The 18,255-nt window shown below is 44.8% G+C and overlaps 1 protein-coding gene and 1 pseudogene across 1 annotated transcript; one reads left to right on the top strand and one right to left on the bottom strand.

The window, feature by feature from the left end:
- Positions 1 to 234: 234 nt before the first annotated feature.
- On the bottom strand, positions 235 to 5,271 carry lgals2a (lectin, galactoside-binding, soluble, 2a). Its single transcript, XM_018738312.1, has 4 exons — positions 5,210 to 5,271; positions 1,268 to 1,347; positions 936 to 1,107; positions 235 to 804 (listed from the first exon to the last, which is right to left on the bottom strand). The coding sequence occupies exons 1-4, from the start codon at positions 5,213 to 5,215 to the stop codon at positions 658 to 660; spliced, it is 405 nt and encodes a 134-aa protein (XP_018593828.1). The 5' UTR covers positions 5,216 to 5,271; the 3' UTR covers positions 235 to 657.
- A 5,999-nt stretch (positions 5,272 to 11,270) lies between these two features.
- Positions 11,271 to 15,550, top strand: LOC108925939 (GTP-binding protein 1-like; annotated as a pseudogene).
- Positions 15,551 to 18,255: the final 2,705 nt, after the last annotated feature.

Raw genomic sequence — 18,255 nt, 5'->3', positions numbered from 1 at the left:
GTGTCATCGTGTGCCTCCTTGGCTTTCTAACTCGTCTGTGTGCTGGAATTGGTTCTGAAGGTCCTGACTTGACCCCTTACCCATCTGGGACGTGATCCTTCTCTGTGAAATTCCTCAGCAGGGCTGAGCAGTGGTCTTTAAGGACTCTGCCAGTCTGGCTCCACACTCATCGTATTGAGCTGAGACACAGAGCTATGCAACAAACAGCCTTTATCAAAGACAAAAGCTTTTGGACTTTTATTAAATGATCAAGGAACAAGTCTGGAATGGTTGCCACAGGTTCAGGAGCACCAAGACACAACATCCTGCACTAAAGTCTACCACTCTGAGAGAGCCAAAGAGATTCCTCGTGCCCTCGGCCACATTCATCCCAAACCAAATGGACAGTCTTCTAATGGGTCTTATGAACCTTACTTCTGTGGGCCAGCCTGGTTCAGCGCCTACCTTCAGTGGCCGTTAATACTGTTTCTAATGCTGAACTCGTCCTGAACAGACTGTAACATGAAGTGTGTGTTGCCGAGAAGCATATAAGTCATACAAAGCAATAACGTTAGTTAAGGGCTGGCAAGCGGTCTGGCGTCAACAGGACAGACGTCACAACAGTTAGGTGTTTTTGGAGAGCCTAAACAGGGACTGTCCAGATTCACCACGGCTGGTCTACTTGATTTCAATGCTGTGGACCCTCATTTCTCCGTCAAAATTCATGTACTGGAACTTCTCATCGCCTGAGCGGTTCGGGAACTGGATCACGAAGCCATCTGGCAGAGTCACTTGAAATTCCTGGCTGGTAAATGTAACCATAATCTGAAAGGAACAATTGAGATAAAAGAACAGAGAAGAAAACATGAGACAAAATAACTGTAACTGCATTCTTAGTCCACTTTCGCCATAGTCGAGGCAAAATTTTTAACGAGAAACTTAATGTTAGTGCTCACCTTGAACTCCTCCCCCTGCTGGAAGGGGAAATTACCCTCTCTGAGTTCCTCACACCAGTTACCCCCCTGATAGGAGTTGCAGACTACGGTACGCTGGTCCCCATGAGCATCAAAACGTGGATTCAAGTGCAGGACAACATTGTCCTCGCCATGTCCAACGTTGACAGCAAAACTGTGGTCACACAGGGTAGGATGTATGGAAGGATTTGAACATTGGTTCTACATGATAACTTCAGGAGTGACACTTTAAGAAGGAGTTGAACCACAAGCTCAGTACCTCTTGAGGTACATGGTAAAAAAAAAAAAAAAAAATAAAAATCACAGTGACTCACTTTGTGGCATCTGGCTTAGCGACCCCTGTGATTGTCAAGGTCTGCCCCACCTTGAAGGACATGTTCTTCACGAAGACACCCTGTGGACAATCACACAGTCTTGATTTCCCTAAACATGCTTGTTACGTGTTTTTGGTGTTTGACAGTTCCCAGACAAATTGCAAATTTAACACTGGAAAAAGATGTCTTTTTCACTTATTAAATACACACACACACACACACACACACACACACACACACAGGCTGAAGCTGCTTGTCCCGAGCAGGGTCAGGGTGAGCCGGAGCCTAAGCCAGCAACACAGGGCATAAGGCTGGAGGGGGAGGGGACACACCCAGGATGGGATGCCAGTCTATTACAAGGCACCCCAGGCGGGACTCAAACCCCAGATCCACCAGAAAGCAGGACCAAGGCAAACCTGCTACGCTACTGCATCCCCTCCTTACTGAGATTTATAAGTCTAATAGGGAAAAAAAATATATTTTGCAGAACTTTCACATCACCACACTCTAGAGTGAACACACACACAGCAGTGCTGAAACCGCCACTGACTAGACATGCGTACGGGACAAGCTCACGTGACGCATTGAATCCCATAAAGCTGGAGATGGTATCAAAGAGTTCCCAATTCCGTTTCTAGCAATACGCTGCTCTGCTGCTTCTTGGACATGATTTCACTATAAATAATTACAGCTGAAGATCCTTACAAGACGGGGAAGTTGATTCGTGATCTTGTAGAGTTCAACTAGACAGAAGTGCAGAGGGTTAGAGTGCTGCTTTTACCCTGCTGCTCAGTGTGGCTCATTCTGAGTCTCCCATTTGTTGGCAGCCACTGGTAAGGGCTGAAATGTGATACGGCAAATGAAGGATACTGGTCAGAGAAGTTTTACATCTGTATCCAATATTTCTCTCACTCACCCTTTTTTTAAACATATGGAGGGACACGATCAAAACTCTAAATCTGTTCACGGCACATTTTTTTCCAATGATTTAGAGGAGTGCTATAAATATTCCTGCATGAAATTATAGGCCGGGGGAAAAAAAAAAAACTCCAGTAAAGCAATATTTTCCAGAACAGCGGGTAAAACGATCAATGCTGGGTGAAGACGAAGACGGGTCCCGGTCCAAACTGAACAGAATCACGTTTGCTCTCGGCGCATGTGGTACGACGGGCACAGTGGCTGCTTCCCGTCCTGATGACAGCCGCGAGTACACCGCACTTCAGCACGCGCAAAACATATCCACACAAGTTGTCCAGGGGTGCTCCGTTATTACCAGCTAGGCGGTGCTTGGCGCTTGAGGATCCAGAAATGTAGTGCGTACATTTAGCTGAATGTCATCAACTTCAGTGATTCAGAGCTGAAGTAGAGACAGACTAAACACTGCCTGCCTTAAAGAATGCAAGATCCTAAAATGGGGATAGGGGAGAAAATAAGAGCGAGCCAAGAGCTGGCCAAGGCGCAAGTTCTCAATATATCTGCAGAGAGAAGGGGAGAGGTTGACGACAGCACATTCTTTCCATGTGAGTCCCCCCAGCCCTACTGTATTCTACAGGGCTGGGCTTGGCTGCGCTCCCCCGCTCCGGGTCGAGAGAGTGGGCCAAGCACCGTTCCAAATGCTGCTCTGCTCTCAGCACAGTACGAAGCAGCACATGAGGAGGGTTAGGGTAACTTACTTTGGAAATGTAATTACGCAAAGAGATCTGTGGTACTCAGGAAATGTAACTTGCCCTTGAGCTACACGCAATTAACTAAGTTAGTTAAAACATTATATTTTAATGGTCTTGCAGCGGACATATACGTCTATTTAAAACAAATAAATAAAAAGAAGAGGCTGAGAAATTTTGCTAAAGGGGTTGTGATTTTTCACGCGTCGTCTAGGTCAGTCGGGTTCATTCCGCCTCGCACTGCTGCAAAGCTTGGGAGATCTTTCGCAGTGTTATTGAACCGCCATCGATTAAAGCATTTTTGTCAGTCTCACAAACGGAAAATTCCGGGAAAGTGTCAATGGACTGAACCCAAGAACGACGGTTGGTGCTGGGTTAGGAAAATGTTGAAGCCGGACCAACAGGGATACAATAATCCATAAATTGTTACTTTCTATTAAGACTTTTGTTAAAAAGATGTGCATATCTTAAATAAAAGCGGGACAAACTGAGGAGGGGAGTGCTACACACTCAGGGGAAACGGTGAATGGTAACCCTGCATGATGTAAGAGTGGTCAAAGCGCCACGTACTCATACGTTAACGCCAGGTCCCACCCTGGAATGAAGAGCGAAAACTCCCTCACTCCACTCGCTTAAGGATGGGGTGAGGGTGGACTGCAGCGGACAATTTTCAAGTTACCACGGTATTAAGAATGGTATTTTGCTTCTTTACAGCCAGTCGTATCCACATCAGGTTACTGCTTTGGCTGGAAATGTTCTCTGATGGTTTCTTGCTTCTAGATTACGAATGTTCAAGTCGGCAGATGAGCTCAAATTCCTTTCTGGGACTCGAAGCCACAATCCCTAGGTCACAAGTGTGTGGCCTTAGCCGCTACTGAGTTGGTTTAGCCACACTCCACAACGAAAAATGTGCATGGAGGCAACCGGCTGAGAATGAAGGACACATTTCGGGCCCTACGCTGTGCACAAAGGAAACAGTGGAACGCTTACTATAGTAAAAACGAGCACGTTCCACTTGCTCACGCAGGTCCGCTCAACTGCACGGCATATCATTCGCATTGACATTCATCCCTTTAACGGATGCTTTTCTCCAAAGCGACTAACAATGGAAACTAGTAGTGTTTAGCCAACACCTCTTCACTCAAGGTGATTTCTTATACTATTTATACAACTTGCAAACCCGGAGCTGTAAAATTCCTCAACTCCACAGAAACCAAACTAAATCACTGAAATATCTACCTTCTCCAGCTTTCTTTTTCCCAAGGGGTGAGGATGCCATCAACGTGTACCCACACACCTCTATAATTTGCAACAAGGTTACATTAATAATAAAACACGGTTACTCAAATATACATGAAGACTGGTTTACTGGAGATGTAGACCCTAACAAGCAGCATTTAACGCCTACGTTACACTCCGCAGTGAGCCTTCCACCACACCCCGGTGTGCAGCGATCAGCACATATGTGCTCACGTCTCACATCGACGGAGAGAGACCGAAATGGGGGGAATGTCATCTTCACCGACACGCCAAAAAAAGGGACACTTTTGTTCTTCCAGGATATATGGAAGAGGTCTGTGATCAGTGAGGGCCAAGGACGTTTTCTTGCTGGACAGCTGCGCGGAGCTCAGTGCCACACCTCATGGTGCACTGAAGACAAACTGCTCCCTTCCACAGTGAACTTCCCTCTTTACTCTGGTAACCAAGGGAGCAGCGGAAAGGGCTGTTGCTCAGTTTTCTACCACATGACCTTTTCTCAAATGCTTCTTTAAAATCAGATTTAGAGGATGTTGAGTAAACTACTGCAAACTCAGCCATTTTAAGAACGGTCTTAAGATCTAATAATCAGTTGCTTTTAAGATCTTGAGACTATTCTTAAAATAATACAAGGGGATGAAAAGCAGTGACGTCAGTCAGTTGAGTGACGTCATCATAATTGCATCGTATTGTAATTCATTCTTTTAAGACAAAGTGATTGGTGCGTTGAGACCCCCGAAAAAAGCGCTGAGACACAACGCAGTAGCGGTATAACTAGACACAATGTTACTCCTGCGAAGGACACGTACACACTACCCAATGAATGTAGAGAAAAATATATCAATATCACTTTTTTCTCTGGGTAAAAACTATGTAAAATAAAATTTCACTTAATCCCCAAATTTTACTGACTAATTTACTTAAGTGTGGTAGAAGTGTAGCATTTATGGCTTTGATAAAACATATATCACATTTCTCTGAAAAGACTCAGCGAAGCCATATTCATGCATTTCGTACTTACGCTCATGTTCACTGTATTACTGCAGACGTCCGGCCAGCGGAGCTTTCACTCGTGGTTCTTATTATAAAGTTAAAGGCTGTCAGAGATGGGCGTGGCTCCTGCCAACATGCGAAACGCGAACCAATCAGATGTCCCTTGCACAGAGTTAACGGAAAGCTGACCAATCACATGGAAGAGAAAAAAAGGGGTCAAAAGTGAATGGAGTGGGGAGTGGAAAGCATGAGACAGCGGTTTGCGGAGATTCGGACGTGGAGATCTGCGTTATCCAGTAAAGAGATCTGTGCATTTCTTAAATCGCTACAAATAATGGGCTGTGCAACTGTACCGCAACACTGCCATGTCAGACAAAATATGTTTGCAAAGATCACGTATATATTTTATTTTTTTAAACAGCACAACATTACTGATGATTCGGGTGTGTTTCATTTATTCTTGTTGTTCAGTTTTAAATTTAATCTTTCTAAGTCTGGAACGTCAGGAAAATAACAAGAACTTGATGTAATAACGCTGCAAAAAAAAAAAAAAAGTTATTGTGCAGTAATGTTGCAGAGGAGAAAATTTTCCGTCTGAAAATGAACCGAGTGTTTTTTTTTTTTTCTTTTTCTTTTTTAAATCAGCCTCAAAAAAATGTCAGATGTTTACTATAAGTATTTAGAGCCACGATGTGACTAATTCCAAAGTAGCCAGGATACACTGTGACGTTCAGTAGTACAATGTAGAGCAAATGGCCCACACTGGCATCTCCCCACCCTCCGACCCTCGTGGATGCTGAGACCCGTGTGGGTGGCAGGGCGACCGAAGGCCTGAGCGCTGCCATCGAAATGAAGGGCTTTCCTCCAGCAGCTGCTGCACTGGGACAGCAGGACAAAGCTCTTTTGATACATTCACTTCTTACAGGCAGTAGTACGGTCCGTACACAAGTCATCTGATACGGTATTTATGCAGAACTGTGAAACGTTTCCATAACTAAGATCATGAGGAACACAATCAGGTAATTATGAGAAGGGAAAGAGGGCCTTACAGTGCAAACTCCAATAGAGACGCCCCTCTACTTACGTATATCTGACTTACGTAAATCCGGATTTGCGGAAAAAATTCCCGGCGTACACGGTATTTAAGGACAGCACTTATGCAAAACATCTGAAATACGTTGAGCGCAAGTCGGCGTAGCCAGACAAGGCAGGAAGCTGCATCTTCCCAGTTCCTGCGTGTTTTGAGCCGTGAATGAATCTCCTCGCATTAGTCTAGTGTGTTTTTCCCCATATTTTTTACCTATTTCATTAGTTAGAATGCCTGGTGGTAAACGTGCGTGTGACGCAAAACGAGAAACATCTCACAAGTGTACAGCAATCGATTTGGAGGTGAAATTGAAAATAATACGGAAGTATGAAGGTCGACAAAGATTATCGTCTACAGCATGGGAACCGGGTTTAGCCGTATCGACTGTGAATACGATAGTGAAGGATGCTGCACGGAAAGGAGCGCGTGAAAGGAGCAGGTGGCATGAAAACGACAATAATAATGAAGAAATGTCAAGGTGCAATAACTAAGATGGAAGAATTATTAATGTTGTGTTGAATGGTGGGGGAGGAAGGCGGGAATCTGACAGACAGTGCTGTGCAGAAGTCTTAGGCACTTAAATGTTTCACAAAAATATATGTTCTAGATGGTGATTTAATGTCTTCTGCATTAGTGTCAGTGGGAAAGAGCATATTTTAGATTTCCAAGCATTCCTTTTGTAAAAAATTAGAGTGTTATAGTAAGGGTTTTGTATGTCGTTAAAGAAAGTAAGTAAAATAGTAAAAGACCACTTTCCAAATAGAGAACTTGAGGTCATTGTGTGGCAAACTGATTAACCGAAGCAGAAAGAGCTGTATAGAGGGAATAAAACTGGGCGCAGGACAACCGCACCGAAAATGTGAGGTTTTGTCAGATGTGGCAGTTTAACTCTCAGATCTTAAACCATGGCAAGAGTGAGCGTAGCAACAAGACACGAGGTGGTCGTCCTCGGGACAAGCGCTTGTTGACGACGGATGGTTACTGAGCTTTGTGGGAAGTTTATTAATTAAGAGCACACACACACACACACACACTTTTCAGAACCGCTTGTCCCATACGGGGTCACGGGGAACCAGAGCCAACCCGGTAACACAGGGCGTAAGGCCGGAGGGGGAGGGGACACACCCAGGACGGGACGCCAGTCCATCGCAAGGCACCCCAAGCGGGACTCGAACCCCAGACCCACCGGAGAGCAGCCCACTGCGCCACCGCACCCCCATTGGTTAAATAATAGTGAACAATTAAATAAAAAATTAAAACAAAGATTAATAAAAATGAATTTATTTGCACAGCGAGTGTCATAGTGTAGGACATGTCCGTAGTCACTCAGCGTATCTTAAGTAATTTAAAACTGCAGAGGAAAAAGTACGATACTGTTACCTGGTCTATTAATGTTTTTAAAATGTCAGTATTTTGATTTTAAAGGCACATTGGAGCATACTTAAAAAGAAATATCTAACATTATTTTGGAAATCATTCTCACTTTAGAGCTTTTTTCCCCGAGTGCCGAAAACTTTTGCACAGTACTGTACGTAACTTTTGACTTATGTAAGGGATGAAGAACGGTCTATTTGCCAGCTTAGTCAGCTTTCTCACCAGGTCCATGTTCTTTCTGCACCCTACGCTGACACACAAAGGCTTTCGTCTCATTCGCTGAGTGAACTCACAGGAGCAGAGTATACATATTAACACGCTCATCAATATAAATGGAAAGATCATTTTAGTGCTTCAGTCCATGCAGTCCATTTCATTACTGCTAGAAAGATTTAAAAAAAAAAAAAAAAAAAAATCTGCATAGCTCTGCATATTTGCTTTACCTGGACCCAGACGCATTTGCTCGTTATGAGCTCGATCTCAGATAATTTTGCCTGCTATTATATGTCTCAAATCGTGAAGGTGAAACATCTGGATGTTGGCTGTGTAGCATTTTGAAGATGAGTTTCCTCCTTTTCCCCATTCATCTGAAATAGGTTAGTCAGCTGGTGGATACCGAAGCCACTCCATCGGCACCGCAGCCAGCGCACTACCTCCACCTGTTGCCCACGTTTAGGAAGCTCGACGGATGTTGGCAGTTAGCAGCACCGAACGGGGTTAAACTCCCGCTGCGGCGCCCACCGCACTGTTCCCACTTGGTTGACACTTGCATGTTCGCACCAGAGCGCAGCTGTGGGAGTGTTAGCAATGGTAGAAAAGAGTGGTGGTGTTTGTAGCTCAGGTTGTTGATTCAGATGTTTCCGCTGCAAACGTTTCATCAGCAGTCAAGGTGACATCATCAGCGCTTAATGCGTGTTGTTGGTTTGAATATCAATCAACCAATTGATATTAATCAACAATATCAATACTGTGGGAGTGTGCAGTCCACCAGGTGCAGCTTGCATTGAGGAACGCGTGTCCCCGACTCGGAATATGGCCCTAATATCGTTTAAATAACACACCGAGTGCATCTTACTAGCCGACAACTTGAACTGTAGCTATCGGAATGTTTTAGTCGACTTTTAATTCACTGTCCTGTACTGTACTGTCAATGCTGTACACAGGCGCCACTGTTCCACCCTGGTAACTCCTTGTTGTATCTGATGAGGTAGAGGCTGGAACCCAAACCCATACAGCGTGTGAATCTCCAGGATAAGGGATGGCCACTGCTATTGTACTACAACTTATTGCAAAGATCCAATTACTTCTTTCAGTCAAACCAAGTTGGAACAGGCCTTTTCACGTGAGACGGAGTGTTAAGGTCTTTGTTGCTGTCACGAACCCCGTTGCAGCTTCTCAAGTTTGCAAATTACGAGACCGACTCCGGGGTTTCTAATAAAAACGTTGCATTTAATTAAAATACCAACAAACATCCGTCGCTCCACTTGTACACTCTGAGGCAAAACTCTTCTCCCCTACTACTCTGGCATTTACGCAAAAAACAAAGAACGTAATTAACGTATGGACATCTAGTGGCAGTTCTATAAATCGCATTCCAAATTGTACAATTAAAACTCAATTCCAATCATTCATCAGCAATTACAAGTTGACAGCCAAATAGAAACAACACCTTTTCACACAACATCAGCAACACCAACTCAAACAATAAAAAATACAACAGTCTTCACATTGTCAAATACTTCTTATCATGTAGCCAATCTGTTAAATTACACATAGGTCCGTCTCCAAGCTACAGGTAAGTATTAACCTGCCTTATAGTGTCAAACAAGACAGAAAGAAGATAGATTCATTCGAACTTTGGTGTCGGAGAAGGATATTGCGTGTTCCATGGACTGCTGGAAGAACACGCAAGTCGATTGTAGAAGAGATAAAGCCGATCATGTCACTCGAAGCTCAGTCAATGAAATTACGCCTATCATACTTTCGCCAGAAGAGAACGATCATTAGAGAAGGATGTCATGACCGGAAAGATTGAAGGAACAAGGAGAAGAGGAAGACCCGCAATGAGGTGGCTTGATACGGTGACAGCAACAATGTGGATGACACTGGAAGAGTTAGCCAAACTAGCACAAAACCGATGTCTTTTTAGATCTTTAATTCATCAAGTCTCGAACCCGAGTTGATGGCGCTTTAACTATATTGCCAAACATGATCCAATGGAAGTAACGGTTAAGTGGTTTGCACAGGTAATTCTCTGTGAATCCTCAGGTTGAGACCACGTAGCTCCCACCGGTGTATAGTTGTACGGAAAGAGCTGTTCCCTTGCAATTGCATATTTACATTTATTCATTTATCAGACACTTTTCTCCAAAGCAATGAACACCTCACAGAAAAATATGAGTGCATTAAATCAACAGACTAAGGGATACGGTAGTGCAGCAGGTTTGACCTGTGCCTGCTCTCTGGTGGGTCTGGGGTTCGAGTCCCGATTGGGGTGCCCTGTGACGGCCTAGGTGTGTCCCCTCCTCCTCCAGCCTTGCACCCTGTGTTGCAGGGTTAGGCTCTGGCTTGCCGCGACCCTGCTTGGGACAAGCGGTTTCAGTCAATGTGTATGTGCATGAACAGAAAGGGACTTGGATGCCGATGCGTGATTGTAAAGCACAGTTAATTTGTTACATTCCGGTAGCGTAGTGGTTAGAGCTACTGCCTTTGGATCCAAAGGTTGCAGGTTTAATCCCCACCTACAGGCTGTTGCCCCCTTGAGCAATGTACTAAGGCTACCATCAATTACTCCAGTAAAATTACCAAGCTGTATAAATGGGTAAATAATTGTAACCTTAACACTAAATCACTTTGGAGAAAAGTGTCAGTTAAATGACTAAAATGGAAATGTACTTTCCACCAGATGAGCCAAATTCCATCCCTCAGCAACAACCACTTGTCCCAAGCAGGGGGCATGGCGAGCTGGAGCCTAATCCGACCACACAGGGCACAGGGCTAAGGGGGAGGAGACACATCCCACATGGGACATCAGTCCCTCGCAAAGCACCCCAAGCAGGGCTTGAACCCTAGACCCACCACACAGTGGGCCCTGGCTGAACTCGCTGCACCACCACACCCCCCCCCAATGAACCAAGTTTTTTTTTAAAAAAAAAAAAAAAAAAAAAAAAATCTTATAAGAGAATTCAACAAAACATTGTATTTGCATTATTACCCAGCTGACAGCTCTCCAAAAGAAAAGTCAAGTTCATCTGGGAAACTGCAGTTTACGCATTGCCGAGGTGAACATTTCAAGCTGGACCACTATTTCTGGGACGCCTGCACTGTAACGTATCCCTCAGGCGTTTATCTTAGTTATGGGAAAGGTGTCAGCTGGCACTAGGAGGAGGATCCTTGTCCTGGCAGTTCAACGGAACCTAGTTTCAACGCACTGCACTGTGACTCACGTGTCATCCTGTACTCCTGCAGCGCGTTTACATACCTGTTACACTGTGGTGTGGCTATTTGCATCGGACTCCCAGCTCTCCTTAAATGCATCCATGGATAAAGTACATTTGACAATACACGCTTTGACATCGTGATCCTCTCCTGGAAGTGTAAAATTGAGACTGAAGTACAATAGCCCTATATGTATCCATTTGTTGCAAACAACACAGTGAGTGTGGTATGGGTATTAATAAACTGATTAACCAATTTATTAATAAAGGACTGACTGAAGAAGATTATTAATGCCTTTCCCTGCTCCTGTGTGACTGGGCTGGTGACAGCCGGCTGCACTTCCCCCGCAGCTGCAAACAGACCGTATGTTTTCTGGGTATCTAATGTGGTTAGTTTCGCTGTGTTGTTGCCGTGACTACAAATAATGAGTCAACGCAGTCACCCCCACACCCCCCCTCCCCCTTCTTATCCTGAACATCATGCACCTGTCTTTCTCTGTTCCTTGTCTGTCTCTGTTCTGCTTTCTCCTCATGCTTGTTCAGCTGTTCTCGTTCCACTGGGCTTATTTCGCAGCAGGCATGCAGCCCTCCTTTGTATCTTAATAAAGACTTGCCTTCTTGCTGTGCTTCCTGCAGCTGGCATTGGTCAGCGTTAGCGGACAGCGGTATGAGTCACTGCTACGGCAGCTCAGGCAGCAGATGGAGGAGGGCTGCCGGGAGAACGCGTACGTTGTGGGGTTAGGCTCCGGTTTGAAATAAACCCCTTTCTCCCAGTGTCACACACCATGTGAGCTCTAAAAATAACAACACCACCATTCATGCTTATTTATTCAGCTGGATGTTTTCACTGGAGCAATTTAGGGTAAGTATCTTGCTTAAGGGTACTACAGTTGGAGGTGGGAATCAAACCTGCAACATCTGAACCCGGAGGGAATAGCGCTAACTACTATACCACCAGCTCTCCCTGTTTCTCCTCCCTGTTGGTCCATGATCTCGTGGTCCAGTCGAAGGGTTCAAAAGGTCATCATCTAGAAAATAGGATCAAGTTATGTTATTCCTGTTCTGCAGTCAACTGGTGAAGCAGCAAGTGTGGTTTTAACTTCCTTTTTCTTCCATATAACTCCTCTTGAATGCATCTTTATGCAGCACACTGTTGGTATTCTCACAAGAACCCCCCCGCCCCCATCCATCAGGTTTGTGGTGAACTTGATCAAGACTTTTAATGCTGCTCAGGAAGACTTCTGAATGTGGACATGCATGACTCCTGCAGATGTAGCGGACTACCGGCTGTCAGAGGCGGACAGGGAGCCACCTGTTGCTACAGTGCAGTCACTGAGTGAGCAGCTGGGCACTGATCTTGTCCTGCTGTGGGAGGGGATCGAGGCACGTGCCCGTGTGCGCGATCACTTCATCCGCCGCAGGGTAGGCAAAGCCAATTTTGGGTAAGCGAGACGAGCTGTTGTGATCGGGACTTTCACAGTTCTTTGGGAAGTTCATATACGAGTTGCATTTTCATTGCTGTTGAAGAAGGCCTGAGCACCATGATGAAACCTTGCAGAGGACAACTGTCACGCTGCATGCTGGACACGATATGTACTATATGGGGCTGTCCACCGAGAGCCTGCCTTACGAGTTTTAAGGTACACTATACTATGCAGATGCTCGTATCCAAAGCAATCTGCACAGCTTGCAGGTTTTTCGGTCATATACCTCGGCATTTTTAAGCAGTTCAGATGACATTCCTTCAGGGTATAACAGCAGCGCCATTTCTCAGCAGTTTGCATCCACTGCGGTGGTAAACGTGTGAGAACAAACCACATCCTGGGTACTTGTAATACATACAGCCGTTCAAACGCATAGCTGACAGTGACATCTCGTTCTTGTCCCTGCGTTAGAGAGGCAGTCGTGGGCTGTGCGGATGCGGGGATGGGCACCCTGCTGGATGTGCTGACCCATGGTGAGTGGAATAATGAGCATGGCTTTACCTGCCAAGTGCTTTTCCACCACATGCATGAGATTGAAAGTGGGCACACTATTAGCGTGGGCAATGACATCATGTGTTTTGACCTTGAGGGTCAGGTAGTTAACAAGCCTGATATCCATGGTGGCACCCTAGACCAAAATTTGCGAGAAGCCTTCCGATGTCATTATCTTCATCAAACTGGCCGAACATGAGAAGTAGCTGAAGACCACAGCGTTCGGGGTGATGGACCGCCTTCCAGATTTCTGCAAGCTGATGGTAAGTATGCTCAGATCATAGATGCTTGGAAGCCCTCTCCTACCGCTACTTGCTCTTGTCCCCTGTAGGTAGAGAGTAATGCTGGGATTGTGGGGTTGAAAAGGAGGACCTGGGTCTTACCCTCGCCCTCAATGTGCCAGTCTTTGTTATCACAGAACTAGATAATATGTGTCTGGCTCACATTTTGCAAGGTCAGAGATAGGTTTACACAGCCATTGCAGCACAGTCGGTACAAATTGTTTTTTGGTTGAAAAAGTCTATATACATTCCGACTTGGATGACAGACACTCAAGCCGCTGCTGGGGCTCCTCAAGTCTTCAGGATGGAGGAAGATCCGCGCGCTGGTGCAGAACAAGGATAATGTCATAATTACCGTTTCCAATGTCAGCTCGGAGAGGGGAGGCCGAATTCCGCTGCAATGGCAAACACAAGCAGAAAAATCAAGACTCGAGGTTCACTTGTTTCACCTCGAAAATATGCGTTTATCCATTTTTCAGTCACTGCTTATCAAAGAAGAGTTGCAATGCTGTAATTTATGATGGAAAATAATAGTGTTTTGGGTGTCTCTCTCTGCAGACTGTGCCCCATCTTCCACATCTCTAACGTCACTGGAGAAAAAACGGACCTTCTGAAAACGTTCCTCAATCTGCTCTCCTCCTGGAGATCACAGAGCGATGAGAAGCCTGCAGAGGTCCGGATTGATGACACCTACTCTGTAGCGATGAGTCACCCACGATAAACCATTACGGCGGATCCTGAGCAGGTCCTCTGGTGTGTCACGCAAAGCCAAACATAGACATCAGGGCACTCACGCTGCCTGCGTATATATCCACACGGTGGCACATGTACAAAGTAACACCGACTGCTGATCCGACAGCCTTTTACTGAGTTTTGTACTAGATCTTCCCTGTACTGGACATTCACACATGTACAAAATGTTTTTTCCTGATCTCTCACAGGCTGCATTTGGTTGTGTGTGCAGTTCTTCAAATCGTGTCTAGTTTTTACCCTACCGGTAAGCGTACTGTGCTTACCTCATTTAAGAGATTCTAACTCTTCTTTATGAACATGGATCTTACCTAAGATATCTCAAGCTCAAGATGGAGAGATATTTAGAAGTACTTGTCTGCCTTGGTAGGGGGGGTGGGGTGGATTTGGCTAGAGCCTGCTCTCTGGTGGGTCTGTGGTTCGAGTCCTGCTTGGAGTGCCTTGCGACGGACTGGTATCCCATCCTGGATGTGTCCCCTCCCCCTCCAGCCTTATGCCCTGTGTTGCCGGGTTAGGCTCCGGCTCACCGCGACCCTGCTTAGGACAAGCGGTTTCAGACAATGTGTGTCATTCACCTCTGTTAGGGCATGGGAGGGCTGGTGTCAGACACCCTGTTACATGGATTGATCAGTCTTAGCGACACTTTGCTCCTCAGCCTTTATCTTCTGGGCAACTTTGCAGTTAAGTCCATCCACTCTAGGAGAATGCTGGTGAAGTTGGGCAGATAGCATCCTTAGCCCTCAAGAAGGTCAGTAACATACCATCAGGTTCTTTATATAGGACACAACAGATTCGTTATTGCTGTGTCAGTAACAGTTACATATGTTGTGAATGTTTAATCCTGTTTCTTCTTGGCTTTCAGATCCGGCGATCATCCATCAGGAAAGGTGTGGTGATGGTGTCCCTTAAACTAAGCCCACAGGCATTCTGGGAGTTTGATGCAGAGGTTCTTGAGTTACACCATCTCACTGTGATCTCACCCAGATAACAGGCTGTGGGTGACACCGCCAGACTACATACAGACACACACACATTGACATACAGTGTACCGAATGACAGCAACAGTCCAGCCAACGAGGAACAGCTCTCACTGGTTCACTAAACTGGATTACTGACAATGACTCATGCACCAAGTGGCACTTTTAACTTCAGTGTCACTGAATCACCCTTTTTCCTATGTCACCTTTCTAGGAGTCCTTAAGGTCCATACAACCCTCACATCTGTATGCAGTTCTCACGTCGTGACTGAGCAACAGCCCTCTTCTCATGGGTCTCAGTGCACTGTGGCAGCAGCCACCATCCTGAGCATGAACCATCCTAATGCAACTGCGAAAATGCCTGCGGACGAGAGACTAGACCACTGTGCACTTCCACTTCATCAAGACCCCAGAGTATCTGCATGCTGATCAAAGGGTGGTCTTTAGGGAGGGAACAACGAAGGCAGCGTGGGCAGTGGAATCATGAAACTAACCCACAAACTTACATTCATTAATTATTGATAACTGCTTGCAGGGTTGCACTGGCCCAGAGCGTATCCCGAAAACACACAGTAATCAACCACTCTCACTCACAAAACACACACACACACACACACAAACACATATATGCACATGCAATTGAGAATCCTCAGTTCTCCTGAAACCCATGTGAATACAAGAAGACAACTGCAATCTCACAAGACACATACTGTGCCAGTTTTGAACAGAAGCTTGAATTCACGTTCCCAGCGCTACCTGCCGTACCACTCCGTGAACTTGCACTTCGTCTTAAAATAATGAGCTTTAGAGGTGGTTGCTTGTACGAACGTAATAGACCCATGCAGTATGATCTGTGAAGGAAAGAAAGAATCTCGAGGTCAGAGACTGTTTAGTTTTTAAATCTCAGATAGATGTCAGCCTCATCGAACAGTGCCTCGAATTTTCAGCTGCTGTACCCAACCAATAACCTGCCCTCCGCTTCAAAGCTGCCGCAAATCAAGATGCGGTCTACAAAGACGGCCCTGACGCGCAAAGAGGATGCGTCAGTGTAAGCCCCGCCAGAGAGCGGGCACAGGCCAAAGCCACCGCTGCGCCGCCGTGCCCTCCCCCCATTTTTAAGTGTGCTTATACTTTTAGAAATGAGTGAATGCCTTCATGTATGGCTAAACCCTATATTACGAAACTGCAAAACCAGTATGTTAAAATACTTTAACTGTGACACAGTCTTTGTTATTTCAACTCACTGTATCATTTCAACACTCCCAGTTCATACCCTCCTGACTTTTAACATTATCATTCATACTTTTTCTTGTATTCTGTTTATTCCTTCTGCATGCTATTTCTTGTTGCTTGACATCTACCCCACTTACCTGTCACCCACCTGGTTAGTCTCTTTTTTTCTTGCCTCCATTTTCCTTAGTCCTGGTTTGTCACATCACACAACAGGAGAGGAAGAATCACAGAGTAAAGATGTCAGCAAAGAGAAAAAGGAAAACCAGGTAGTTACTTTTCAAGGACGCTATGGCTCCTGCCCCAAATTAGTTGTCCAATAAAGGCCCCCCACCAAGTTGCGACATACAGCTTACAACCATCTGGACTTACAACAGACATCCCATGAACCTTATATTACTTTCCAGTCCTCATGTTAGTTTGTAGCCTTTGGTACTAAAAAGAAAAAAACAGAAAACAATAGATTTAGAAATGGAGCTAAAAAGAATAGTAGAGCATGAAAATAAGACCAAGCGGAGGACCACCTGTAAATGATGCGATAAAGCCGTGATGGACTAAATACCAGTGCTTCTTTTTTGGAGTTGCATCACATTACGGAAAATTCAGAGGTATCTAAGTGCATTAGCCATTTCCTTTCTCTGCATCAAATATTACTATATTGGTCAAGCACCAAGACAAGTGCAATGAAATTGTAAGTATTTTGTTTTTTCAAAGGACATCATCCTTTCCTACCAGATCTGCAGGGTGACTGATGTGTACCAAGGTGTTTCAATCAACAGGCTCTTTAGGTGTAATTTATAGTAATAACACTTTATTTGGAATTGCATGTCTCATCAAATTTTTACCCAGACCTCTTCTATTTGTTGATGTCAATAAACACAGTAACTTTAGAGAATGTCCTCCTTTCCTTTTTATATCTTATCTGAAGTCCAGAGGTGGGGTCTAAAGAAGAGGGGTCTAAAGAAGAGGGGAACAGCAGCTCGAGTCAAGTCCCTTGGCGCCTTCATAATGGCCTCTGGTGCAGGGGGTTGGGAGCTTTTATAGTTCCCAGTGGTCCACCTAGTGAAATACCTCCCCTGGACCTTCTTCCATGTTCTAAGAAAATTTTACAACAAGCACTGAGTATAGAGCAGAAATAACTTATTCACATGCTTTCCCCTCATCTGAGCAGAACATGACCTCAAGTAGACTTTCCCCACATCTTTTCAAAAGGCTGTTGTTTCCTATGCTCAACAATACCCTAACAGGTTTCTTCAGTTTTACTTACAGTGTATGTCCTACATGTAGGCCGTTCAGTTGCCGGTTAGCTGCTGAACAGTTCTTTATGTAGAACACTGCGATCCTTTCAAACACTTACGTGTGAAAGAATGAGAAGAATTAGACTTGCTTATGGACTGAATATGGGTGGTTGTTCACAGGACTTTGTGGCATCCTTGCTGATCAGGCCTACTGTACCAGTCTCAAGCTCTTGACAGTGTTTGCATATCTACTGATCAAGATCATCATTCATGCAGCTATGAAGTACAGTTTTGCACTGTAAAAGCTGGTAATTTTAGACAACAAAGTTAATCCCTCTTTCCACTCTGTTTTGAAATGCTGTTTTGCTTAGCAAAATACCTGGAACACGCTCAGAAAATGACAGATTTTTCTTACCTTTGCAATAGCCTGCTGTAACAATATACCTTTCCATATGTGGTCCAGTAACAACAATATATACAAAAAAAAAGGGGTGGGGCATGAGAATATGTCTTATTGTCATCTACAGTATTTCCTATAAGTTTCTTCCGGAGAGCCAATGATTATCTCTTGTAAGGGATTGATCATCTCTAGTCCTGTTTTTTTTTTTTTTGATCCCAGAAATAGCATTTCCCGAACTGTCACACTTTTGTTTGTATTCTTGAAATGCAAGGAAAAATTCAAGAATTATATTATAGTGAAAGAAAAATGCAGGAAATTATCAGG

Source organism: Scleropages formosus, chromosome 3, assembly GCF_900964775.1.
Source record: "Scleropages formosus chromosome 3, fSclFor1.1, whole genome shotgun sequence".
NCBI lineage: Eukaryota > Metazoa > Chordata > Actinopteri > Osteoglossiformes > Osteoglossidae > Scleropages > Scleropages formosus.
The sequence above is the reverse complement of the archived record's forward strand: the minus strand, read 5'-3'. Positions and strand labels throughout refer to the sequence as shown.